The sequence below is a fragment of the Natator depressus genome, chromosome 27 (genome assembly GCF_965152275.1).
Source record: "Natator depressus isolate rNatDep1 chromosome 27, rNatDep2.hap1, whole genome shotgun sequence".
NCBI lineage: Eukaryota > Metazoa > Chordata > Testudines > Cheloniidae > Natator > Natator depressus.
The window spans coordinates 12,675,159-12,701,517 of record NC_134260.1 but is presented as its reverse complement, the minus strand read 5'-3'; the positions used below and the strand labels follow the sequence as shown (position 1 = coordinate 12,701,517).

The 26,359-nt window shown below is 55.6% G+C and overlaps 1 protein-coding gene across 1 annotated transcript; it reads right to left on the bottom strand.

Annotated features, from left to right (window-relative positions):
- Positions 1-997: 997 nt before the first annotated feature.
- PPP1R1B (protein phosphatase 1 regulatory inhibitor subunit 1B) lies at positions 998-26,078 on the bottom strand. Its single transcript, XM_074940659.1, has 9 exons — positions 25,739-26,078; positions 21,989-22,049; positions 21,148-21,170; positions 18,476-18,551; positions 11,025-11,201; positions 7,753-7,836; positions 5,090-5,161; positions 4,079-4,228; positions 998-2,800 (listed from the first exon to the last, which is right to left on the bottom strand). Exons 1-9 carry the CDS (start codon positions 25,817-25,819, stop codon positions 2,697-2,699), a joined length of 828 nt encoding a protein of 275 aa, XP_074796760.1. The 5' UTR covers positions 25,820-26,078; the 3' UTR covers positions 998-2,696.
- Positions 26,079-26,359: the final 281 nt, after the last annotated feature.

Sequence of the window (26,359 nt, the reverse complement as noted above, 5' to 3'; positions counted from 1 at the left end):
GGGTATTGCTGGCTTCACTCAAGACGCTGCTCTTGAGCAACAATGCCCTTGCTGTGAGCCGTTCCGATGCCAGCCAAAGCAAAAACCAGTTCCTGTACAAAAACAAAGGTACCCCTTGATGACGCTGTGTTGGGCAGCCAAACCTGTGTGCGTACTTAAAACACACACTGGGAGGAGCACAATAAGGTGTAGTGAGGTGGGATTAGCTGGACTAATAACCTCCAGAGGCAAGAAAACAGACTAGGGCCCAGATCCTCAAAACTATTCAGGCACCTAACTGTTGTTGATTTCAATGGCATCTCTTGAGTACAGCATATGGGTCATGGGACTTAATGGCCAACTGTTACTAATAGCACTGCAGAATTCAGGGGGGCTGGTGGCGGATTACAGAGACCCTCAGACCTAGGTCACTGCTTCTACTCCAGCCCAGCTTGGGTGGGAAGTTGTTACTGTCTGATCCTAGCAGGTGTGGCTCCATATCACAGAAGCCCACCACCACTTCACCTCCTTGTTGAAAGCCTCAGCAGAGAAGCCAAAGACTGACTGGATCCTGACTGCCCCTCTGACTCTGAGAGGGGAGCCTGGCAGGTCAGTATGATGAAGCTTGCACAGGTGCTGCCCATCCTGTACCTAGCCCTGTTTCCCCTGCCTCTCTCATCCTTGTACAGAGAGCCTAACAGCCATTGTTCTGAGTCTCAGACAAGAACCTGCTCTTTCACCATCTGGCGCTGCAGTGACTCCAGCCCACGCTCCCTCTGTCACCATCTCTGTGGCTCTCCAAGGCCCTAGCACCCTATGGAGCACAAGGGATTGCGAGAGTTGCGGCCAAGTCTTCTGCTTACCAGCAGGGAAGCATTAACCTCTACATCAGCCCCACACACTTACTGTACCCTGCTGGGAGGCCTTGGGCCCTTGGTGACAGAAGGAGGACTAGCCAGGCCTATTGTATCAGAGCATCTCCTCCTTTACCCTCTCCCATTAAAACACACTGCAAAGATTTATTTACAAAGCTTTATTACCGCAATGAGGTGCACGGAAGGGGCGTTGCTCAATACAGGATCAAAGGGTACAGAGAGAGAGAGAGAGAGAGAAGGAGAGAGAGAGAGAGACCTAAACTAGACTAAGAAGCTGCCTCTTGCTCGCAGTCCCCATTAGGGATGATATAACCATGGAAAACAGCATTTTGGATTTGGCAAACAGGAACTTCTTGCATGTTCCATGTTAACGTTTCCACCCAAGGGGCTGCTTCAAATCCAGCTCAAGCCACTAGCCATTGTAAGCTGTGTGGTGGCTCCTGTGAAACAAGTTAGTGGGTTCTTGGCTCAGGTCCCAGGAGATAAGTGGCCACATGACAAAAATCACCCTCACTGGCACAGACTGGCCTCTTTTGTTAGGCAGCATCAGCCTGGAAGCCAAGGATTGAGTGGGAGGCCTTCGTCCTCACTAGAGATAGGGGCTCTAGGGGAATTAGGTACCTCCAAAACTTTGAGGATCCGAGCCAGGGTCCTTGCTACAGATTGAGCTTGAGGCACGTTGGTGGGGGAAGTTTGAGCCTGTCTGCCCTAGGATATAAACTAGAGGACTTCAATCTCCAGGGCTGGTGAACCAACACTATGGTTTGGCTCCACCTCTGTTCAACCCTCCGGTGCCATTTCACATTTTAATTTTAAAGTAATCCCACCTGACCTATCTCCCCTGTGTTCGGTGCCCCTGCACCCAGACTCCGCTCCGCTGAAAGTCATGGAGATGCGCTAGTGGGTGGAATCATCTTCAAGCTTTCTCCTCTGCTCAGCACTCCCCTAGTACCACTGGGCTTCCCCCTGCCACATGGAGCTGGAGTTTGCTCCTGTGTTCCTCTCTTGCTCTGTGGTCTTTCAGAGAAGCTAAGGGCTGGTTTGCTTTAATGAAATATACAAACCAGTGGAGATAAAGACCAGATCGTCTCCCTGCTGGAAGGAAGGAATTCTTGCCCAGCTTTGCACGTGCATGCACCCACAAACCCTTCCACACAAGCCAGGATTTCACACCCTGGGGCAGCTCTTGCTAGAACAACTCCAAGACTTGTGAGTCTCAGGTCTGTTCCTGGTGGGCAGGGTCTCCACCTCCCCTGCACCACCATCACTGACACTAATTGCCCCCCACCACACTTTTAGCAGACTCAAGCAAAAAGGGCAAGGACTGAATGGACCAAAAAGACTGAACGGTCCAAAGGAAGGGCCTTTCTTTAGGGTTGAAGACACGGGGGAAGCTGGCTTTGCTGCCACATGTACTGCACTGGGACGTGCGATTGTCTCCTAAGCGAAGGGGTGGAAGCCCCATTGTTTGGCACAGTTAGACGGATAGGACAGAGTACTAGTAAATGGAGAATAGGGGAAATCTTGCAGTAGCCTCCGGGCCTGGGATGGATTAGATGCCCCACGGCAAGAGGACTTGCCCATCTCTATCATCTAGATGGACATGCAGAGACTTTCAAACATCTGTCCAGCTGCCACCTTTTGCCAGCACTACATTCACTTAACAGAAACAAGCCAACCATTGGCAGGTGATGGGAAAATCAGAAAGATGAGAAAGGAAAGGGGGAGGGGGGAATAAAGTAAACGAGGCTGTTAAGGAAAGAGAATCCATAACGTGGAGCGGGAAGATGAGTGCGTTCCACCTGTGGGACGTCTTCCTCCATCTTCCTTCCGCCACCCAGGCTAACTGGTGCCTCCCAGCGGGGAGGTGGTGGAGCAGTTCTCTACGTTCACGGAGCGCGGAGGTCTCTCTGCAAAGCCAACATGTCTCCGCTCCTTGATGTGTTCTGCGGAGGGGAAAAGGAAAAAAAAAAAATGCAGAAGCTGTAGATTGTGAGCTCCCCAGGGCAGGGATCAGTGGTTATTTGTTTGTAGGGATCCTGCGTTGACAGGAGTGCTTCGTTTATGGCTCTGAGGTGCAGGTCCTTAGAGCCTGGGACTGCTGGGGCCCTGGGTCTCTGACACTCCCTCGTCACCACCAAGGGAGATGGACAAAGCAGCACCTCACCAGTCCTGGAAGGTCAGGCCCCGCAGGAAGTCCTATTGGAACGGCCAAGGTGTACAGCTGCCTGATTGGCTCGAACCCACTGCTTCAGCCAGGAAGCGACCCGAGGGGGTGTCTGAGTAACCGTGCATGCTCCCCATTGCGGCTGCATCAGATTCCGCTCTTGCCTATCTCCCGCAATCTGCCTCCAGCCCATTCCCACTTCACTCCTGCCCTTGCCTCGTCTCTGGCTACGGCCCTGACTGCTGGCTAGCAGACCCGGCCCTGACCCTGGATCATCAGCTGCCTACTTACTCTGACTTGACCCCCCAACCACTGATCTCAGTCCTTCCCATTGGGCCAGACAGCCTGTGCCCCACTTCCTAACACGTAGAGACTACTGGGGTGACAATAATCCTGAATGCAACTCTCCAAACTGCCCCAGGCTGAGATCCCTTTCTCTAATGCGAGGACCTTGCTTCCCCCAACACTCACTGTCATTTGCAAAACAGTTACCATTTGCAATCCAAATGCATGATTAGAGGGGGGAAAATCCATTCCATGGATCCCATCAAGTGAACCTCTGGGGCAGGGATCCCAGCTTGTAGCTGTTAAAAAGCCACATGGCTCTTTTTGTGAGTGTCTGGGTGTTAACCAGAGTGTCATGGCCAAACTCTAGCTCAGGGGAAACCTTTCCGCTGAGCCAAGCTTCTCCATGCGGTTTCAACAGGATGCAGGTTCCCCCTTCGCTTTGTGTTCCCAACTGTTAGTTGCCGTGTGCTGTTAAAACAGTAGCCACGTTCCACCCCAGAGGTGGCTGCATTTCAGCACTGGGGATGTGGCTCTTGTATTTTCCTTTGCTTACCCCACGTTTGTGGCTTAGATGAGGCTTCTTTAATGAATGTCTGTGAAGCTCTCTGAGAGCCGCCCAAGGAGCGGGTCTCCCTGAAGCGTCAATGTGCTCTGCATTAACTGGCTCTATTTATGGACTCTGCATCCAGCCCTGATTAATTCTGTGGTTGCTCCTGCTGCACAACATACACCCCACCCCTGTTCTTGCTCCTCAGGCTCATGACATTACCGCTCGGGGAAGGACTGTCCTGCCCTGGATCCAGATCCTGGGCCTTGGTCCCGTCTCCTTCAGTAGCTTCAGGTTTCTCCCATTCAGCAAGTGAGTTCAGCTCATCCCCGAGTTCTGCTATCCCGCCAGCGAAGGACACTTTCTGGCCACCTTCCAGGAGTAAACACCAGCATGTTAATCAAATTCTAGGAGTGTCCATCCCCCAGCACGGAGGGTTCCAGACTTCATGCAACAATCAGACAAATGCTTTAAAATGTCACCATGAATCAGTGAAATCCTGATTATTGATCCAGATCCAAGCCCTTCTTCCCCCAAAATTAACACTGGGATCCTCTGGAAAGACCCTTCCCCTTGTTTCCTCTACCAAAGGCTCCAAAGTTCCTCCCAGTCAGCCCACGAATCTACACACTCAGTCAGTGAAGGCTAATGAAAGACCTTGGGAAGCCGGATTAATTTGCAGCCACAAAAAGCCGCTGATTTGGGGTATCTCAATTTCTGAGACACCTGGGGGCCAGCTTACTGAGGAAGAAGAGGTCAGATGGACAAATCGACGGGAGCTGCGGGCGATCAATGCCCTCTGAAAATCTGGCCCCTCCTGCCTTAGGCCTTGTCTATGCTACAAATGCCATCCTGGCAACCCCCCCGGTGTAGATGCAGCTTGTGCCAGCAGATGGCGTTTCTCTGTGGGCATAGCAAGACCACCTCCCTGAACAACATTAGCTATTCTGACAAGACTTAGTAGTAGGCACCTGGCCTTCGGGTTGGGGGCTGGAAAATGGTGCTAATTTTACCCTTGATGCTGCAAAACCCAAACAAGAAAAATGCAAAGGGAGGCCAAAACCAGGGCTGATAAAGTCTGGGCCCCAGGTTAGTGCCAGCCAGGTAGGTGCCTCCTCTGAAAACATAATGGAGATGCTGACTGACCCTTAACCTTGGAGGCATTGCTGGGTCTCCCACCCACCGCAGCAAATCCCCACTGATCCTCTGTTGTCTATCGCACCGGCGGATTACCTTTCCTTTTGTGTGATTTGATGACAGCTGGAGAGATACGGGGTTCAAATGCCTTGGTCTCATTTCCCGGGGCTTTTCGGGAGGCAGCAACAAAGGAGAAAAAGAACAAGACGCGTTGCACAGAATTCTCCATCGGAAATATTAACAAAGGGGATAAAGAAGCCGGCAAGGGGGCCACACGCCTGTCACAACTCCATGTGCTCTGGGCGATGGCCCTGCAGGGGTAAGGAAGGGCTCCCCTCTCATAGCTAAGCTGAACGGTGGGACATGCTTACCGTGTCCAGGCACAAATCAAGGATGGCTCAACCACTTAAGCGGCTAGATCCTGAGCAGCACAGTATTAGGGGCGATCAAATGCCCAGTGAGAGCCCCGACTCAGGGTGCGGGGGTTGGGGGAGACCACAGATAGATATCTGAGCGATTCTCTGATTTACACGGGTATCAATCTGAAGTGACTCCTTTATAGTCAACGGAGCTGCACTGGATTAGCCCCAGCATTAGCACCTGGAGAATCAGGTCCCCTAGGCTGGGAGGAACCCAGTGCTAGGACAATCATGTCTGAGAGCTACAGGACACTGGTGCCCTCTGAGTGATCCCCCACCCAGGGGAAGTGGGTTGTGGCTCTCTGCCATTAGTGTCACACAGCGTGAGACCACCCCCTAGGCTGGTTATACCCTCAGTGTTCAGCTTTCCCTAAAACTGGAGGTGTTGCAGCACCTTGAATGGAGAGAGATCAGACTTTTATTGTTTCCCTGTCAATGAAAACACCACCCTCACCCTTTATAGGGTGAACACGCTTCCCTGCAGCATGAAGAACCCAAATCCAAGGGGAACTAGCTAGTTTGTGAGAGCCAGAAAGCTGAGAGGTGCTAACCTCCAAAACAATGGGCACACTCGCCCCTCCACACACACAGCTTTGGGGGCTGAGGGGGAAGGGAAAATGGGACCCAGAAGGGAACTGCCTTCAGTTTGAGAATCACAAAGCAAACTCCTGCTGAAGGAGGTTTTGCAAACCCAGGGTGCCATCACTGCAGAGTTAACTCTGGTGTTATCCCCAAGCCCTCTCCTGTCCACACAAAATCCTGTCGCCCAAGTGGGTCTATCTTCACTGCAGTTAACCCAGGCTCTTATCCAAGTTTTAGCTCAAACCTCTCCCCACCAGCCCCCTCTGACCTGGGTTTGGAGATGCTCTAAGGCCAGGCTAGCTGACCAGGATGGGGCTGAGTTAGCCCCTGGGCTCTAGTTTAACCCAGGGGTTAACTCCGGCCAAACCACTTGAGTGCTGATTGTCCTCCAGTGTTTTCCCACAATTCCCGCCAGGTGCCCAGAAGGACAGACAAATTCTTTCCGCGGCTGGCTGGCAAAGAATCCTAGAGCAGCCCAGCTTACTGCACACAAAGAACCAAGGGATCTTCCTCCCCGAGAGGTCCTAGCAACACACACGGGAGTGCAGCACCACCAGTGAGGACCCATTAACGGGGGCTTGGCTGCTGCTCACACCAGGGCTAAATTAACAACTCTGCAGTGCAGCCAGACCCCAATAGCACAGCTGGGTTTTGTCCCTTGCAGCTGCCAAGCGAAACCAAAGTAGTAGCGGAAAGTGAAACCGATCAGCTTAGTTTCCTTGTGTGTGTGTGTGTAACGTGACTCCTGGAGTCCGGGCGGGCTGCTCCCTGCCCGTGTGACAGGGCTGTTAGCCCTCATCAGCCTGAGCCAGCACACGCCAGAAATGGCAACAAAAGTCAAAATGGCACCAGCCACAAACACTAAAATGAAGGTTGGGGGTTTCGTTTTTGATGCTTTGCATTTTAATCCTCGAAGGGGTTTGTTGTGACCCAGAGAAGGAAACATCGGGCCAGATGCTGATCTCAGTTAAACCAGCATAAATCTGGAGTAATTCCATTGACTTCAGTGGAGTTACTCCAGATTTACATGGATGGAAATGAGATCAGAATCTGATTTTGTTACCATACGCAGAGGCCAGAGGCTGTTGTGAATTACCCCAGTGTAAAACCAGAGCAACTCCATCAGTGTCTCTCTGGTTTTACCCCAGAGGAACTGACAGCAGATTCTGGTCCCCAATTTTTTCTTGGCAACTTCCCTTTCAAAACCTAACAGCGCCAACCAAACCAATGACCTCTTGTGGCAGGGGAGAGAGAGGACACTGGGGCAGTGAATGCAAAGGGGTTTCCTTTATTACGGCGGCTGGATGCAGACAGACACCACGATTCTCTCTCACTCCAAGACCTGCTTGACAGCCTGCGTTCCGCAGTGTCAACCTTTCTACGCTCCACCTGCCCCCCCCAGCCTTGCCGCCCCCCTCCAGAACCTCTGGATGTTGTGTTTGCAAGAAGCCTGGACACCAGCGCAGGCGTGAAACCCCAGGCCCGTCTCCCCGAGGTGAGAGACGCCGCCCGCCGTGATGACATGTGCCTCCTTCCCGATAACATTTCTCTCTGCTGCAATCACCAGCTTCCCAGCGCCTCTGGAGCTTAGCAGCAGGGCGGGGAGGGTGCGTGCACACTCGGGAAGGGGTGAGAGCCTGTGAAAAGCAGCGTCAGCTGTTTCCCCAGTTTTGGCTGGAACCGTTTTCTTTCTTTCCATGGTACTTCTTTTACAATCCCTCTTCCCTGTCCTTTCACAAGAGGGAGCCATTCCCTTACCGGAGTGCTGTTTTGGCAGAACTGGCTTGGGACGGGCTGCTGGTACCTCAGGTGCCAGAGGCAGCTCCTTCATCGCCTGGGCTCCTGGAACGAATACAGTAGCAAGATAAGCCATCTGGGGAGCAACCAGCGAAGGTCAGGGCGGCTGGCGCGCCGTCTGCAGAGCACAAATCCTGTCCCTCCCCAGCCCTGCCGGCCCCGGCCATTTCAGCCCAGTTCAGCCGCTGTCTGCTACCCCAACACCCGATCGCTCTTGCTGCCCTCTGATGGCCCTTTGGTGGGGTGAGGTTGGCAGCTCTTGGTCCTGTTGCAAATAAGACAGGTGTCCCCGCCGGGGAAAAATCTCCTCCTGCCACAGCTGGCTCTGCTAATCCCCCTTTGTCTTCAGCCACAGCAGAGCAGCCAAGGACTGAACGGGGCCTGGAGATCGGCTGCCTCTCTCAGCCCTAGACCGATGCCACCAGGTCAGGATACAGCCCCATTGGGCTCATTCCCTCATGCTGCCATGGCGGTCTAGTAGCTAGGCCTGGGGGGTTGGGACTCAAGAGACCTGTGCTGTGGTCCGAGTTCTGGCAGGGCCCTCAGGGCAACTCTGTGTCTCAGTTTCCCCTCCCATCCTTTACCTCCTCTATTTAGACAGTAAGTAATGGGGGGGGCAGAGGCTGCTTCTCGCTATAGGTACGTATAATTCCCTGCATCGTGGGCCCCTGATCACTCTGAGGCCTCTAGATACCTCTGTAATAGATCGAAATCACAGAACGCAGGGAGGACCCTCTGCAGCTGCTACCCTCCCTTCCTTCAGATGCCTCCGCTACCATGCGGCCTATCAGAAACCAGCCAATTGGCGACGGCTGGAGGGGCAAATTGGGACAGCTGGTGCTCTGGCTGTTGCTAATTGCAAAGGTATCGATGTCTATAAGATTGTATCTGTCTGATTATATCCTTCTTTCCCCCCTCCCCCCCCCCGACTTCATACCTGACTTGTCTACTTAGACTAAGTTTGCTGGGAGTTGGGACAGGTGCCAAGTCTTCCCAAGTGTTTGTGCAGGGTCTTGCCGCCTGGGGCCTCGATCCTGACCAGGGCTTTTAACTGCTACTGGGACACAAATCTGAAATGGACACTCAGATGCTCAGGGAGGGGCACATGACAGATTCCTACATAGATTTTACTACCCTTGTGTTGCCAGCACTCTGTGCGTATGGGGAACCCAGGACTGGAAGGGAAGGGGGCTGCAGGGCAGGACTGAGGGGGCACTGGCAGAGCTGTGGAGGGGGGAGCCCAAGGCTGGGATAGCAGAGGGGGATGTGCGTCAGAACTGAGCAGCATCAATGGATCCGTGGCGTGGGGTGGGAGCCCAGGACTATAAAAGAAACAAAGAACTTGACTCTAACCCCAACCAGCCTTTCCCAGCTCTCGCTGCCCAGAGCGGAAGGGAGCTGAGATGCCAAAGTGCCAAGATAAACGTCCCCACCGTGACCCGGGTCCATTCTGGATGAGGAAGCTCAATGATTCCCACCCCCCACCGAATTTAACTGGGAGGGGGGGAGAATCTTGCCATCCCCGGACAGTGCAGGGAAAGCAGGTGGGTGGGTTGGGGTGGGTGTGTGTCTCTGATTGAATGCCAAGGCACCAGGCTCACCGCTCCTTCGTGCCAAGCAACAGTGATGGTTTCCTAGGTGACTGACGGCTCATTGTACCAGGGAGGGAGCGTATGCGTGGCGGCAGTGGGGAATATTTACAGGTTTCTCCCTAGCAGCAAAGGCGCTAAATGAAGGGATATTTTAGTATGCGCAGCGGGTCCCCAGCGAGTGGGATCTGAGGAAGGCGGGGGGGACAGGGGGGAATAGCGAGGCCTTTAAATAGAATCCTGCTACGCTGGCAGGCCTCCCACCTGCTTCCAAACTCCTTGACCTCCAGACTTGGATCCAGGGAAAACTGCCCTGGACTAAAGCAAATCCCCTTCCCCCAGGTCGCTTCCTTCCAGGGCTCAGAGAGGTTAGAACCCCCAGCCCACCCCCTGCTTCCCACAAATGGCCAAGAAAGCCCCATCTGCCCTCTGCGCTCCTGAGTTCCACCCCAGGGCCTTTGACCAGCTTATTCCGAGCTTCTTCCCCCAGTTCTGATTGGGTAGCATCACTGAGCCACTTTGCACTGGTGTCACTGACTGCACCGGGGGGCACGGCGCAGGGTTCCCACCCATCTTGCCACCGCAGCTGGAGTCTGTGTGGTGCTTGTCCCCGGGATATCTGAGAACCTAGGGAACCTAAACAGCTGAGCCCTGCACAGGGATCCAGTGCACCAGGGCACTGTGCTTGGAAACCTCCTTCTTTCAAACAGGAATCTCAGCAGAGCAAGGCCAGCAAGATGCCCTGGGAAATGCCCAGCCACCCTTTGAGCTGGAGAACAGATGCAAACTCTCCTGGAGGGGCCAGCAAACAATGGCAGCCAGGAGTGGGAAGAGTCATCCCGGAGTTCCCGCTGAGTCTAAAGCTGCAGGTAATTACCCCCGATGATTCATCCCGCTCTCTGTTTCAGGGACGGCTCCTCAGGCTTCACGAGGCACCTCAGGGATGGACTCAGCACAGGGAGGAAAGCAGCGATTCCCATCACTGTGATACCGAATGGGACAACCCTTCTAGCTAGAGAGCTGTGATTTGTGCTGGCGTCTATCGCTGTCCCCACATGGAGAAACTGAGGCACCGAGCGGCTCCCCAGGGTCAGCCGGAAAGCATCTCTCCTGAGGCCAAGCCTAGCAGTGACAGGAGTGCAGCAGCAGCCGCCAGCCATTGGCTACGTCTGTTGGCTGCATTATTTGCAAAGGACCATTCACCCGGGGCTGTTTGAAACACAGCGCCAACCTTACGGGATCCAGGACTAGATGCCCGTCTCCCTGGCTCCCAGGCCTGTCCTCGTAAGACATGATCACGCTGCTTCGCACGGCTCTGGGCTCCCCTCCTTTGGGAAGATCTAACGACCTGAGCGTCCCTCTCTGGCTTTCCATTACCCCTCTTCCCGGACAATGGCACCCTGTGTTACACTGCTGTGTGGCAAGGTGCAGTACCGACTGCTGCCACTGGGGGCATCAAGCTTCTCCCGGCCTGGGAGGCTGCAGGACACCTAGCTGCCCCTAAGGGGAGCCTGGTGGGGCCGACTCGAGGGACGCCTGGCTGCCTGCACACGCCCCTGCAGCCCTACAGCACTTGCTCTGGGCACCAGCTGCTCCTGCCCCCCGCCTCCCCCAAAGTGGCTATTTATGCTGCATTTCTCTTACCAGGAACGACGCTGCTCTCTAGTTCACACGGGCCGGGGATCTCGGAGTCGATGTCGTCTGGGTCGCGTGACTTGTCGTCCTCGGCCTCCCCTTCGGAGCTGTCCTCCTGCTCGGCAGCATCCTCGTCCTCCAGGCCGCTGCTGGCCTCCAGGTGCGACTGCACTATGCGCTGCATGGCTGGAATGCACAAGGAGGGAAGAAGAGCCAAGTCGTGCCAGTGGGAGCCGGGTCCAGCCAGTGCAGGTTCCAGGCGACCCAGCCCCTGTTGTCTCTGGCACCAGAGTGCAGAGGGATCCGAGAGATGGGAGCCACACCCCACCAGCAATCTCTCTGTGTGTATTATACTGTAGGATCTCAAAGCTCTTCACAAACACCAGATCACATTCACAACCTCCCTCACAGCAGATCAGTGCTATCCCTGCTGCACAGATGGGGGAAACTGAGGCACAGAGCGAGGCAGTCACTTACCTGAGCTCAAATCCAGTCAGTGGCTAGAGCTGGAACAGAACCCAGGAGTCCTGGCTCCCAGTCGTGTCTTCTAACTACTTCACCTTTCTCTCGGTACTCAACACAGACCCGATTCTTCTTTCACTCACATCAGTTTTATGCCCAAGTTTACACACTGATTTCAGAGGAGTTAATCCTGATTTCAATTGCTGAGAGAATGTTACCAAGTCCGGTATCTATAAAGGACGTTACCAGTGTATCCTGGTACAGTAACACCACCTGTGAACCTAAAGTTTGTTCCCCGACCAGCTTTGCCCCCTCCATTACCTGTGCATGCTGGCTGGCTGGCTATAGGGTTGCTTGTAAGGGCTGCGCCATGTGACCACTGCTTGGCTATTGTGGGTGGCTAGGAAGCGCAGGCCCACGTGCACTGGCTTCTCACTGCAGGGCAGGTCCCCGAGTGGTAGGCTCAGCAGGTGCTGACAGCACCTTCAGAGACGCATCAGTGCCTGACCTCCCTGCGCTCTGGGTGTGTTTGCGGAGCTGCTTTCTGGACGCCCCGGTTTCTCCTCCGACTACCAGACCCAGGGGAGTCGGCAGACTCCTCCTGGGAGCAGAGAGGCCTGGTTGCATGGTAGAGACCCACCAGCCCTGCACAAATCAGCCCTCTGCTAAAACAATCTGCACGTCTGCCTGTCAACCTGGCCATGGCAAAGCTCTGGGTATGCAGGCTCAGTGCAGAACACAGGGCAGCCCTACAACAACAAATGTCAGTGCCTGGGTACACTCAGCCCCCCCGGCCCACCGCCCCCCCCCCCCCCCCGTGTGTGCATATGCTCCGGACGGACGCGTCTAGCATGCTAACGGACCGACCAGTGGAGCGGAGACACGCAGCTTCAGAATAACAATGCAGCCTGCAACGCTGCAGCCCCAGCTTCCTGCGACCTTCCCCCAGCCTGCCTGGGGATCGTATGAAAGCTCAGAGGTCGGATGGCTACAGTGCGTTTACTGTGTTTAAAAAACCCGCAGCAGCACCCAGTCTCAGCCTGGGTCAGCTGATCTGGGCTTGCAGGGCTCAGGTTGCAAGCCTGTCCAACTGCAGTGGAGACCTTTGGTTTCTGTCTGGAGCCTGGGCGATGAGACCCCCAGTGGAGACATACCCCAAGTGCCCCCCTTGAAGAGCTCCACAGTATCTCATGAAGCATCAAAGGAGCCAGAGTGGAAAACCTGGCCAGGAAGTGAAGTGGGGAAGCCCCAAGGAACTTAATAGGGCCCCAGCTCCCACCAGGATGATTGTCCTGTCAGCAGATCACGCTGCCTCTCACACCTGGTTTGCAAGAGGAATTAGCTTCCGGGCCAGTGACACGGACAAGGCACATGGGGCAAAGCCCTCCCTCCCTCAAATGAATCGGCGCTGCCTCAGCGCTTTGATCACTGGACACGCTGACCGGGTCCGGGTCTTCCTCCACCTCCTCCCCTTCACCACCACGGGATGAAGTGGGGACCATCCTACCCGCCTGCCCTTGGTGCGATACGGAGGCGGCGCAGAAGGGTCCCAAGCCGCGTGGCAGCCTTCAGGAAATCTGGCTTCCCGTGGGATCTAGTGCCCCTGGCAGCGCCGCCCACGAGCTTCCCGGCCCAGGGAGTTTGCAGCTGGGTGACCCTAGGCTACAGAGCGCCGTACTGCGCTGGGTAATGTTCACACGGCAGCTGGGAACCAGCCTCCTGGCCCGGGCAGACAGCCTCGCACTAGCGCAGCCACCTTAGCTGTGCGGCTCTTCCGGCTCAGGCAGGTGCCCGGGCTTTGGAGCCCACCCCACCCCCTCGGCGTGAGAACCCGAGCCGGAACGGCCACACTGCTAGCAAGGGGCTGCTTACGTGCGCTGGGCGATTCGCTCCCAGCTGCAGCGAAGACAAAGCCTCTGCAGCCTGCTCCTCATCACACCCTCCCAAGAAACCCTGCTGCTTTAGCAGTGACCTTGAGACGGTCCGAACAGCATGGCATTTCCACCCCCTCCAGGCCAGCACCTGCTCTCTCGGGCCGGAGATCACCACTGACTTGACAATCTGGCCATGGGGTCACAGTGTGGGGCCGAGTCCTTACTTAGATGCTTCAGTGCAAGCTGAGCTAAGCTGAAAATCTGGTCCCGGTTGGGGCTGTGAGAACCCAGCAGGTGGGGAAAGCTGACCCAATTTTTTGGGGAAGCTGGGGTGGGGGTGGGGGTGGGGGGCAGAACTTGCCACACAACCCAGGGCTCAGCTCAGATTTGGGGCCTTTTGTTTAAAAAAAAAAAAGGCAGTTTAAATGTATATTTCAGGGATGAAAAATAAATGGATTAGGGCTAGATGCAGCAGAGTGGGCGTGCTGGGTCACTGGCAGGAAGTGGAGGTGGCTATAAACACCACCACGGAATAAGCCACTGTCAACAGTGGACCATTGTCTCTGTCTCTTGGATCGGTTTTGTTTCCCCGAACAAGGCTGGTCACATTCCTTGCTGAGGACTACATCCCTGCCAAGGCTGAAGAACAAGGAAACATTTGCTTTGTGTGAGCTAAGAGCTGGGTACAAAGGACTGGAAAGAGTTGGTTACGGGCACTCAGAAACAGCGGTCTGAAATGCAAGTGCTGTGGCAGCTTTGAGCCGAGGGGAAATATGGATTTGGGGATAAAGTGGGGGACAGGGAGGCAGGACTCCTGGGGTCTCTTCCTGGCTGTTGATTACAGCAGGAGGCAAGGGAGTCAGGTTTCTTGGTTTGTAACTGCAGGAGGAAGTGGGGTACATTGGTTAAAGCAGGGGCCTCCTGGCAGTCAGGACTGCTGAGTTCTGTTCCTGGCAGGGAGAGGGAATACAGTCTAGTGGTTGGATCACAGGGTTGGGGGCTTCTATTTCTGAGAGGGAATATGGTTCAGTGGTTAGAGCAGGGGCCTGGGTTCTATCCTTGGCTGGTCAGTGTAGGCGTCTCAACCCCCTGACTCTACTGCTCAATTTAGGGCTGATTTATTTGGAAACTTGATCCTAGGAACTGAGGCAGCGGGAACCAGGAGGCCAAATCCCAGCTGGACCTGGGCAGGGTGCGACCTGAAGCCATTGTCCCTTTAACACGCGGGTTAGCTTGTTCCAACAGTAAAGCAGGACTGATCGCAGGGGGAATAGGGGGCTGGACCCAGCTGCCCTCCCGCCCCGGATTAGAGGAGTGGGAGGCTGTGCCAGAGAGCCCCACGGGCCACACTTCGGCCTCCACCGGCTCCGAGGCAGCGAACTCGGCAGGCCAGCCCAGCGGCCTGAGCTGCCGCCAATGCACTGAAGGGGAGTGGGGGAGGTTGGGAGAGGAGCCAGAGAACTTAGTGATAAGCTCAGTGGGAGAGATAAGAGTGATGGCAAAGGGAGGTAGGGGGAGAGCACCCTCCTCCAGCCTTGATGGCAGCACAAAGGAGCCTGCCGGGCCTCCCCCTCCGGCCGGCCTTGGAACCAGCCAGTGCCGGCATGGGAGCAGAGAGGCAGGAGCAAAGCCAGGGCGGGCGGATCGGTGGCCGGAGGGCCAGCGATCAGCATGGCAGCTGCTCGGGGCTCCCCGACGCTGGCTGGGATGCCCCAAGGCCAGTCGGGGACAGACCATCACAGCACCTGCTGTACTAAGGGCTGGGCCATATTGACCCTCTCTTCATTCCACTGACCCCTGGGCCCTGATTTACCCCAGCGCTGGCACGGAGCGTGGCCTGGGGACCGAAGGGAGAGAGTGATGTGCCTCTCTAGTCCTGGGGCCTGCTCTGGCCCTGAACAGAGTTAGAGGGGCTTTGAGCCCCCATGTACAATGGGCATTGGAGCCGCCCAGGGGAGCAGGGCATGGGAACACCCTGACCATCCCTCCTCCTGCCCCTGGCCACCCCGTCCTGCTCCCAGCACTGGCTGTGGAAAGGGGATGATTCATGGGGCACGGGGCTTACAGATCAAAGGGGCCATAGGAAGCTGAAGAATTGGCCCTTGGGTGGGTCATTTTAAAGGCACAAGGGCGTAAATCTTCTAGGGGGAGGGGTACAAGTCCCTGGGCTCAGCACAGGGGTAACTGGGTGAAATTTACAAGGGGTCAGACTACACGAGCCAATTGTCCCTTCTCTCCTTAAACTCTGATGAATCCTATGACTCTTTGAGTCCATCTGCACAGTAGTAAAAGACCCATGGCACGGCCATGGCTGGCCCAGGTCAGCTGACACAGGCTTGGGCTGCAGGGCTATAAAACTGCCATATGGGGAGGGTCCCAGAGTCTGGGCTTCGGCCCAAGCCTGCATGTCCACATTGCTATTTTCAGCCCTGCAGCCTGACCTCTGTGAGTCAGCTGACCGGGACTCAGACTGCAGTGTAGACGTGCCCCATGGCACATACGACATGGGGCATTTAAGTCCCAGAGAAATTTTGGGTGTGAGAGACCTGGTCCCGGCCTCAGTGGATTTCACCATGTGGAGCTGAAACAAAGCAAGATCCAGGGCTAGATCCTCCGCTGGTGTAAACGGGCACCCCTGCGCCGGAGCCGCACTGGTTCACACCAGCTGAGGGTCCGAGCCCAAGGCACTTTGGGGTTTTTCTAAGTTGTGTGGCTTTTGCTGGCCCAGGATCATCCAGGCTGGGCCTTTCTCTACCCAGTGCTCCCTCTGGGATGCCCGTTTTGTGAGCGATATTGACCCAGGGCCTGATTTCCCCCTCGCTTCCCCCTAATCACAGCCCCCTCTATAGCCCCATGGGCCTCAGCTCCAGCTGAGGGAGCAGGTAACACAGCCCCCCCCAGCACCATCTGGGTCCTTCCCTCTCTCGCTGCCATGCGGGAGGCAACGTGCCTTCAGAGGCAGCGAGGGAACAAAGCAGGGGGCTGGGAGGGAACACGGGGGAGGAAGAGCCTGAGTCCTGGCAGATTTCACAGAACCCGAGATGTGATAGAGACAGGTGAGAACAATAGGTGCATGCAGATTAAGTGGGAGCAAGCGGCTGATGGGAAATTGCTATGTACAGTACAGAGCGTGTGTGCACGTATGTGCGAGTTTGATGCAGTGCGTGTGTGTGTGTGCGAGAGCGAGACAGCGTGTGTGCGCGTATGTATGTGCAGGAGTGAAACAGTGTGATTGTGTAAGTGTGAGAGAGGGAGCGGGAGAAGTAGCAGAGCAAGAAACATGTTGCCTAAATCCACTCCTCATCCCCACTATTCACCATTCATATCCCCGCTCCGGGCCTCAGTTTCCCCATCTGTAACATGGGAGTGGCTGCATTTGCCCACCCTGCAGTGGGGCGTGAGCCTAACTCCAGGAGGTCTGCCCTGTGCACTGAGGTCACAGGGACGGCAGGCAGAAGGGGCGAGCTAGGCAGAGTGATAACCCTCTCTCTGCAGCTCACCCCCTGCTGTGGCAGCCCCTTCGCCAGGCACCCTGCAATGAGGTCCCTGCGTGGCAGTGAACTCTTAAATACCTGGCAGCGTCTGCAGCGCAGACAGATTGTCGAACGCACACAGGGCGTCAAATTAAGGCTTTAAATAGATCATGTCAGTGAACACGCTGGGCCTGATTCATGTCGCTTTGACACTGGTGTAACTCCACCCGCTCCAGGCACGTCGCTCCTGATTTACACTGGGAGGGGGAGAGAGTGGAGAACCGGGCCCTTTGATTTTGCCATTGAGGCTCGTTAAGATCAAAAGGTGCTAATGAGAGATTTGAGTTTGGTGTGGGGTTGGTACATTACACTCTTCCACCTGGCAACATCTGACAGCTCAGATAAGGACACTTGCTGAAAAAAACAGGGCCATGCCCGTTAACTCCACTGAAATCAGTCAGAAGAAGTAATTTGCTCTGTGTTCGTACAGAGCCTAGCGTGACGGGGCTCAATCTGGTTGGCCTCTACAAGCTCCTGTAATATAATAATGGGAAAGAACCTGGGAGGGAGCAAGAGACCTTCACCTCGGCAGAGAGGGTCCTTCCCAAACCTCATGTACCATCTAAGTCCCATTTAAAGATCTCAAAATAAGGCTTAAGTGGGACATCAGCAATGCACAAAATATATGCTGGCCCATTCCTCAAAAAAGGCAATAAAGGTCATTCTTTCGCTGATGAGGACAGCTTGGCCATAGGCAAACCCAGAGAGAAAACCACAGCTCTTTAACCCGCAAGATCAGACCATATAATTGTCAGAATCGTAGAGGGAACACATTCTGGGTTTAAATCTCTGTCTTTTTTTTAACACAACGCCTCCATAAAGAGGGAGCCAGGACTAGTGGAGTGAACAAGAGTCTGGCCGCCAGGATCTTCCTATTCTAACCCCAGCTGAGCCACAGACTTGCTGTGTGGCCCTAGTGCAAGTCACTTCTCCTCTCTGTGCCTCAGTTTCCCTACCTGTAGAACAGGGATGGAATTATTTTGCTCCCTCTTCAGGCTGCTGCTGGGCTTATTTGATCTCTGTAGAGCTTTTAGCATTTTTAAAGTGCTGCACAATTACCATCCCTCAGCTCTGAGGCATTTAAAATAAAACTGACTGGCTATTTTTAATGGGATATAGAGGAGGGGAAAAAAACCCCCAAACAGTGTGCCGGCTCCCCCTGCTAGCCCGGCTCTGCAGCAGCAGTTGAAGCCCCAAAGTTATGATCCAAAGGATTTTGTGGCCTTTAAGGATTTTAATTTTTCCCTTGTAGCTTTTGGAAACCTAACCTCACTGCAGTGAAATGTGAAACTGGCTAGAAGCAGGAAGTGAAACTGACCAAGATGCGCTGTGCCAAACTGATGGAAGACCAATAAGGTGTCCATCAACAAGGAGGTGCGTGAATGAGGATGAAACACGCAGCTGTGTAGAGGACAATAAAAAGGCCACGCATCCCTAGGGGATGAAGCAGGACTTGAGTGATACAGTGCCATTGTGGGTGAAGTGGGACATACGTGATGCATGGACTTTGCACTCTCCCTCGGCGCGGGGTGAATTTCACTGCTGCTCCCAAGCTTTCTTTTTGCAAGGGATGACATGAAAGTACACGTACCTTTAAGAGAGGGAGGCGTGTAGACACACGGGTTGGTCCTCTTTGTTTTAAGCAGGTGGCCCTCGCCCAGCGTTCTCTGGAAGGGAGGAGAATGGATTGTCAACAGCACCAGAGCAGAGCAATCAAGAGAGTCTCCAGTTAACATGGGTCTATGAATCAAGGGCCAACCTCAGGGCTGGGACAGCAAGTCGAGCAGCCCCCCAGGTGACCCAGCCAAAGAGGCCCCAGCTCAGCCGCCTTCCCCCGCTCATCATGGGGAGAACCCACTTGCGCTGCCTGGTGCCCCTCTCTTGGCAGGGACAAAGGCTGCCTGGGAGACCTTGGATGATGGTTGTTAAGCACAGAGGCCCCAGGTGGGGTGGGGGGGTGGGGAGCAGGGGCAAAGTGCAGGGAATCCAAAGCAAACCTTGGGCACTGAGCAGAGCAAACAAACTTTTGAACAACGTGGAGCGAGGATTTCCATGCCCCTTTGCGAATGGCTCACTCACCCCTTGGCCCTGGGCCTCACGTTAAAAACAAAGCCCTGGGCCCAGATTCGAGGCTGGTGAAAAGCACTGGCTCCACCAGCCTAGACAATGGGGTCCAGTTCTTTAAAGACTGCAGAGGTGTTAGTTGCCCACTTCATGCTGAATGGCTTCTTGCAACATGTATTAACTCCTTGTGCTTAACAGCCTGTTCCAGCTTGTATCTAGCTGTGACACTCTGTGAGGACCTTCCCCGGGCCTGAAGGAGAGCTCAGGGTGGCTTGAAAGCTCCTCTCTCACCAACAGAAGCTGGTCCAATAAAAGATATTCCCTCCCCCACCTCGTCTCTCATATCCTGGGACTGATACAGTGACAACACTGCCAAGGTATTGAACTATCCCTTAAAGCACTGGGAGTTTGGCACCTAAACGTCTTTGAGGAGCTGAGTGCCTCTCTGCAGAGAACAGGGACAGTGCGGTCAGAGGTACCACAAGCTCCACCACCCACTACACTGCCAATGTGCGTCAGTCCGGAGCAGAGTTCTGCTCGCTCCCGGAAGCAACTGGCTCCTTACTCCACCTGGGTGGGAGAGAAGTGGGGCTTTCTGGAGAGAGAGGATCTAGAGGGTGGGCTGAGAATTCCTGGAGGAGGAGCCCTAGGAGCGGCCAGCCCTGAGGAAAAGGGGTTTGAACTGAACTTTGCTTCACTGTCAATTCCCCAAACTCCAAGGAGGGGGGACGGTGATCGAGGGATTGGGGGGAGGCCGGGGGAGTTTGGATTCTAACTCATGTGACAGGTTTCAGAGTAGTCGCCGTGTTAGTCTGTATTCGCAAAAAGAAAAGGAGGACTTGTGGCACCTTAGAGACTAACAAATTTATTTGAACATAAGCTGTCGTGAGCTACAGACCACTAAAGCTTATGCTCAAATAAATTTGTTAGTCTCTAAGGTGCCACAAGTTCTCCTTAACTCACGTGAGTGGACTGTGTCTGAGAGCAGGTTGTGGGATGCCCCTCCTCAGACAGGCCACTTTGTGCCCCTTGCTAGGTGGAGCTGGGCTGAGGCCAAGAGCATTCATGTCACATAAGTTGTCAAACAGCCATCAGATGGTTACAAGTTTCATTCACTGTCCCTGTCACCGAGCTGGGGCAGGATTTGAACTGGCCACATGGAGGTGAAAGGTTCCATATGGCACTGTCCATGGCCGCCAGCAAGGGGCTGGTTTTGTTAGTACACTGCAAGGTGGTGAAAGTCCGTGGCAATTACGAGATAAGTCGCAAATCCGCTACAGTAATGAACTGCGAGTTCTCTGCATCGTGGGGGGCGGGAGGGGGCTTGAAGAGCGGCCAAACCCTTAACCAGTTCCTAAGCTTCAGATTCCTGGCTCCTGTTCACTTCATCCTCCATTACAGCTTAGCACTTTGCATGCGTTAAGGAATTTAATTTCACTCGAGATCAAGGAGAAGTCATGGAAAATGTGGGCAGAGACAATCTCTCGCTGCGAGCTCCTGGAGCGTGGGGATTGAGCCGGGCTTTGCGGCAGCTCAAGTTGTTTGGGAACTTCCAAGGTAACTTTGCACCGCGCAGCCTATCGCTGTCACGCTGGCCTCCCAAGGGCAAGGAAAAGGCCCAAGGCCGTGTGCCGGGCGCGCCCTGACGTTTTCTCCCTTCATCAATGCTGAGTAACCGCGGTGACTTGCAGCGCTCCTGAAAGGTCGCCACCGACAGCAGCAGCTACACGCGACCAGCGCAAGCTTCCCCTGCCAAAGCCCCTCCACCCTGACCCATGGTCCCCCCCCGGTTCCTGTCCACAGCTCTGCCAATGCCCCACAGGCCTGACCGGCCATCCTCCTGCTATTCTGATCTGTGCCCTCTACGTGTCCCATGCCCCGACCCCCACGCCCAAGCTTGCCAGCTGCTTTGGGGAAGAGGGCAGTGCCAGGGTAGCAGGTTTTTCCACCAGAGGGTGAACTGGGAGGAGTCTCTCTGGAGACAGGTCATGCCCCCGAGGCCGTGTTTGTGCCTGTTCTCAGCCAGTTGCACCACTCAGGAGGAAGGGGTCTTTATAGCATCCGTGTTGCCACCACCTCCACCCTCCCAACTGACTGGGGCTGCCAATACCGGTCAGAGCCTGGGCTGATCGTTTTACTGCGTCTCCATTCAGCCAGCCCATCCTCCCTGCTCCCTCCGGGCAGGGCCCCATCACTGACCTGGTATGGGGAATAATCCTCTTCTGCAGGAGGAAGAGGGCGGGAGAGAGGAGGGAAGAAGAAAAAGACAATCAGGGCACAAGCCAGGGCAGCGGGACGACAGCAGGGGGCACTTGCTCCTGGTCAGAGAGGGGCCCAGGTCCCTGGGCACTTGGGGCCAGAGCTGCTAAGAATGGAAGGCAAATGCCACTTTGGTTCGGGGCCCAAAGGCCAGGCCAGAGCTGCCCCCCACCCTTTGCCCTGCTTCCTCTGGGCAGGGAGCTCCCCTGCCCGGTGGGAATTGCCCCATGCCAGCCTCAGGCAAGGCTGCAGCGAGATCGCCAGGCAGGGAGGTGCCCAAATGGGAAGAGTCATCTGCCAGCACCACCATGGAGCTTCCCAAAGGCTGCGGCACCAGGCCATAGCAGCCCAGAGCCAGACCCACTCTGCTGGGCACCGAGAGCTACCTCGGGCATCCCTCGAGGCCTCCTAATCTGGGATTTGCCCTCCAGGCTGGGAGGGGAGGGGGATCACTTGGGACCAGGAGGGGGCATTGGGGTGGGGCATCCTCAGGCTTTAATCCCAAACCCTCTTCTTACCAGGAAGGGGTCGCCTGCCCCGCTGCCCTGGTGCACCTCAGCTAGTTGGCGATGGCCACGAGATCTGCCCTCAGACCCAGCCACCACCAGCTGTGACCTGGCAATGGGTCTGGTTCCCCCCGCCCCACAGCCCTCTCCTCCCCTCCAGAAAGGCCGATGAGGGCCCTGATGGTGGCTGAGCCCCTGCCTTCGTGGAAACCTCCCTCTGCCGTGTCCCCCTCAGTTGGGATGGAGGCCACGACCCCCTTCCAGAGTGGACTCACCTGGGGACGAGTGCTCCGACATCTGGAAGAGCATGGCGGGCGTGGGCCTCCGGCGGCGGATCTAAACCGGGGAGAACAGTTTGAGCATCTCTCTGTTGCCCCATGGGGGGTGGGGGTGAGGAGAGGCGATGGCGCCTTGCTCCCTTCCCCCACAACCTCGCTTCGTTCTGGCCCACAGGGAAGAGGTTTCCCCTTCCTCCACTACCCCCCTCGCCCACCAGAGCCATTGCTGTGGCCCCCAGGACATGGCACCGGGGGCCACCCAAGGCGTGGCAGTGGGACGCTCAGCCAGGAAGCTCCCTCTGACATCCTTGGTGCTGACACCCATGAACACGGTAACGGTTAGGTCACTGGGGCCCGGATATCGCAGCCGACCGTGCTGACCAATGCTGTCTCGTTGTTTCCTGGTGCTCCCCTGTCTGAACCCATCTCTTGTGTTATGCTTCACTTTCCAGCTCCTTGGGGACAGAGACGATCTGTTTATTGTATGTTTGCACAGCACCCAACGCAACAGGGTCCTGGACCAGGACTAGGCCTCCTGGGTGCTACAGTACTACAAATAATAAAATCCTGCGCCCCTCAGGTAACCCATCACCATCACATGCCCTCTCCAGCCCCCCACTGGCCCTCTAACCCACCACCCTAAGCCAGACAACTTCTAGTCCATCACCTGGCTGTACCAAAAAGCTGCAGCCAAACCCTTACAATGTATGAATCATCACCGCCCTCTATTGGGCAGCATTGGACTTGCACATATATACCCTCTACAGGTTATAAGCCATGCAACAGCTACAGCCACTGGGGATTCCCCAAGGGTTAGGAGCAGGTTTCCAGCCCTGCCACACTGCCCTGGACATTGCATGTCCTCTGGGAGCCCTTTGAAGATCACAGGGGAGCCAGCTCTCACGATTTTCTCTCTCGACATTGGACAGCCCCGGCCCTTGGACTCACGAACATCTCCGATTTCATTTTTTAAAAATAAGGACATTTGCAGCCCCTGTGGCTGCTGGGGAAAGCAGGGGAACGTGACGCAGGGGAAGTCTCAGAAACCGGCAGGAGAATAAAAAGAACCCCCAGTTAGTTTAGTTAAAAAAACAAACCATGATTTTTTAGCCTATCTTGTGATCTTTTGGGGGACTTTGACTTGTGGTTTTGGGATGCCTGGGGCTGGCCAGGCTGGCTGACAATCCTACCACCCTTGTTGGGGGGGGGGGGGAGTGCGAGAGAGAGAGAGAGAGACTCTGATAGTGATCTAGTGTGTTCCTTTGCACAAGTGTGCATTGATTTTACATGAGTGTCTGGTGTGTAAGTTTGGGTGTTAGTATCTGTGTGTAAGTGACCTTGTGTGTGCGTGCGCATTGGCTTTGTGGGGGAGTGGCTGAGTGGTGTGTGCCTTGGTATGTATCAGGGTGTAAGCGATCGTGTGTGAGAGGGGTGCTCTGTGTGTGTGTGGTGTATCAGTGTATATGTACACGATCAAGCGTGGGTATGTGAGTGTGAGACAGGAGATGTAAGGGGCTCAGACCTGGGGATGTACCAAGGTCTCCGCATCCCCAGTTTATTAAGCAGGGACGCGTCTATGCCCAGGGACACCCTTGAGAGGAGTTGGTAGGAGAGGATCGGACGGGCGGCCCAGCGGGATGAAGGGAGAGAGACCGGCTCTCGCAGGGGCCAGGCTGGTGGCGCCTGGAGGAAGTGAGATCAAAGCTGAGTGCATCTTACAGGGGGCAGTTTGGGCCATTCTGGGGGGCACAGGTGGGGCAGCATCAGGGCAAGCTGCTGGCAGCACCATGGTAGACCCATCCCTGGCCTGGCTGGTGCCCCCACTTGAAGGGAAGGGAAATCAGTCTCGGTAGCCCTTTGGCCTCCCTGTTGAGGCTGCTAATAAGGGGGCCAACTGGTTGCTAATGGTGCGATTTGTCACATGGACACAGGTCTGCCAGATGGAGGCCCCTAAACTCAGGTCACATGGGGCATCCGACGTCCATGAGATGGTAACTTGACAGGCCACTGGGAATGTAATTTCCCCTAGAACTCTGGGCGTAGTCTGGGGCGGGGGGGCATTGCCCCCCGCACCAAACTGCAAGCCTTGGGCAGGTGCAGAATTTCCCCCATTCACGTGCTGCCCCATTGGCCTGACTGGAGCTCCCCCCCCAAATATAGGAGTCAAACTACTCCCATGCCTAGAATGGAAAGCAGGTTTCATTTGTGACCGATAACGCTGAGGTCACGCTCCTCTCGAGTGACACAGCGGCTGGCGCAGGTACGGTTAGGTGGCTGGAGGGGGGAGTATATTGGCTAGACTTGCAGTTCACGAGGCTGACCAGTGCTAGCGGAGCCGGGTTCACTTGTGAAATTGCACCTGGCATCATAGGTGCTGGAACGAGGGGTGCGGGGAGTGGGGCGGGGGCTGCCGCACCCCCTGGCTTGAAGCGGATTCCATTATATCCAGGCTTTACCATTTGGTTCAGTGGCTCTCAGCACCCCCCACTCTACAAGTTGTTCCAGCACCCTGCCTGGCATGCACTGCCTGTAATCTCTCCTGACCCGGCTTGGAACTCTAAAGCCACCTAGCTCCGTCAGTCAGCAAGGAGGCCCCCCAAGACAGGGGGGAAACTTTGAGCTGACACCCTCCCCACCCTTCTGATCTTGGTGGGGGGGACCTGGATCCAAGTCGCATCCAGATTCAGCAAATCCAGTCCTCAGTGCTGCCTGTCTGGAGGCTTGACAAACACAACTTGCGCTCACCTGTACAGCTGGGGCAGGTTTTTGCAGCCGGATTTAACCCCGCACGGTGACTGACAAGCCCCCAAATGGCTGTTCTCACTCCAGGGGCATGGTTATGCAAACAGCTCAGGTTCTGCCCTCCTGGCTGCTAAGGGACTAAGGTGCCTTTTATGAAATTCCATCCATTTAATGCCCAGATGCCTTAGACCACTGACCGGCTCAAGGACAGTCCCGGCTCGGCGCATTCTCCATAAATGGAGTTAGAGCTGAGCCGGGAAGGCATGGATGGGGGCATGGTGCTTTCAAGGCGATGTGCTCAGCCCTTGGCTAACCAGAGATCAGGTTCGGGGTCATTCTGTAGATAGGGTCTGATGCTCAACTGGTGTAAATCAGCCCCATTGATGTCAGTATAGCCGCACTGATTCACACCAGCAGGGGATCCCGCCTGCTGCTCGTTGGCGTGTGAGCGTGAAGGATGTGCGTGTATGTGAGGGTGCGCTGAGCTTGGGTGTGCGGGGTACGTACCTGAGTGGGCTTTGATTTTTTATTATTTTTAGACGGAGGGTTGTTCAGTGTGCCGGTGTCCTGGGTGACTGGGTGTGTGAGGGATGCAGGGTGCACACACCCTGGCATTTTAGTGCATGCACGGCTGTGCGTACAAACCTGGGGTGCACACAAGTGGCCTAGGGTGTGAGTTTGTTTGCACTGGTTTTGTGGGTGGGTGTGCAGGAGGGCTGGGAGTGTGCAAATGGCTAGGCAAGTGTGTGCAGGTGCGAGTGTACCCGAGAGGCTGGCTGACCACCTGAGTGAATTGTGTATCCTCACGTGTGTCTGGGTGTGTGTGTGACTGGACCTGTGAGCGAATGTCTCTGAGCACGTGGCCGTTCGGTCGGGGGTGCGGGTGCGTATGTGACCCGAGCAAACAGGCGCCAGCCCTAGGACCCAGCATTGCGCCGCTGTGTAAACTCCCCCTGCCCCAGCGGCCCCCAATCCCAAACGAACCCGCCGACGCGCTACCCTTACCATGTCCACTGCCCTGGGGTCCAGCTGGCTGGGGGGCGCCGGGACGGAGAACTGGATCTTCTTGCGGTCCTTGGGGTCCATCGCACTGTTGCTCTCTCCCACTTCCCAGGAGAGTCTCCAAGTCCACGTCTCTCTGTGCCCCCTGAACTGAACGCAGGGAGAACTGTGCGGCGTGGTCCCCCCCCTCTTCCAGCCCAGGCAGATACTGGCTTAGCCCAGCAGGGTCTCTCCCTCTGCTCCCCAGCGAGTGAGCCTGCGCCCCGTCCCCCAGCCGAGTTAGACAGCTCCTGAGCCCTGCTCCATCCCCGCTGCACAGTGAGTGGTGGAGACAGGAGGGGAGAGGCAGAGAGAGAGAAGAGGAGGAGAGAGGGAGGGAGGGGAGAGCTGAGCGACTACTGGCTCTCAGGAGTCCGCCTGAATTATTAATCTTCCTGGGCAGGGGGGGCAGAGGGCTAGCTTAATGAGCCCTCGCAGGGAGCCAACTGGCAGGGGGGTGGTTCAAACAAAGCCACCCACATCCAGTCTTAACCCTTTCACCGCCCAGCTGCGGAGATGCCCCCCAGAAACAAATGGATTCTGATGGGCAGCGTTGCCCCGTGGGGCAACCAGGCTCTGGATGTT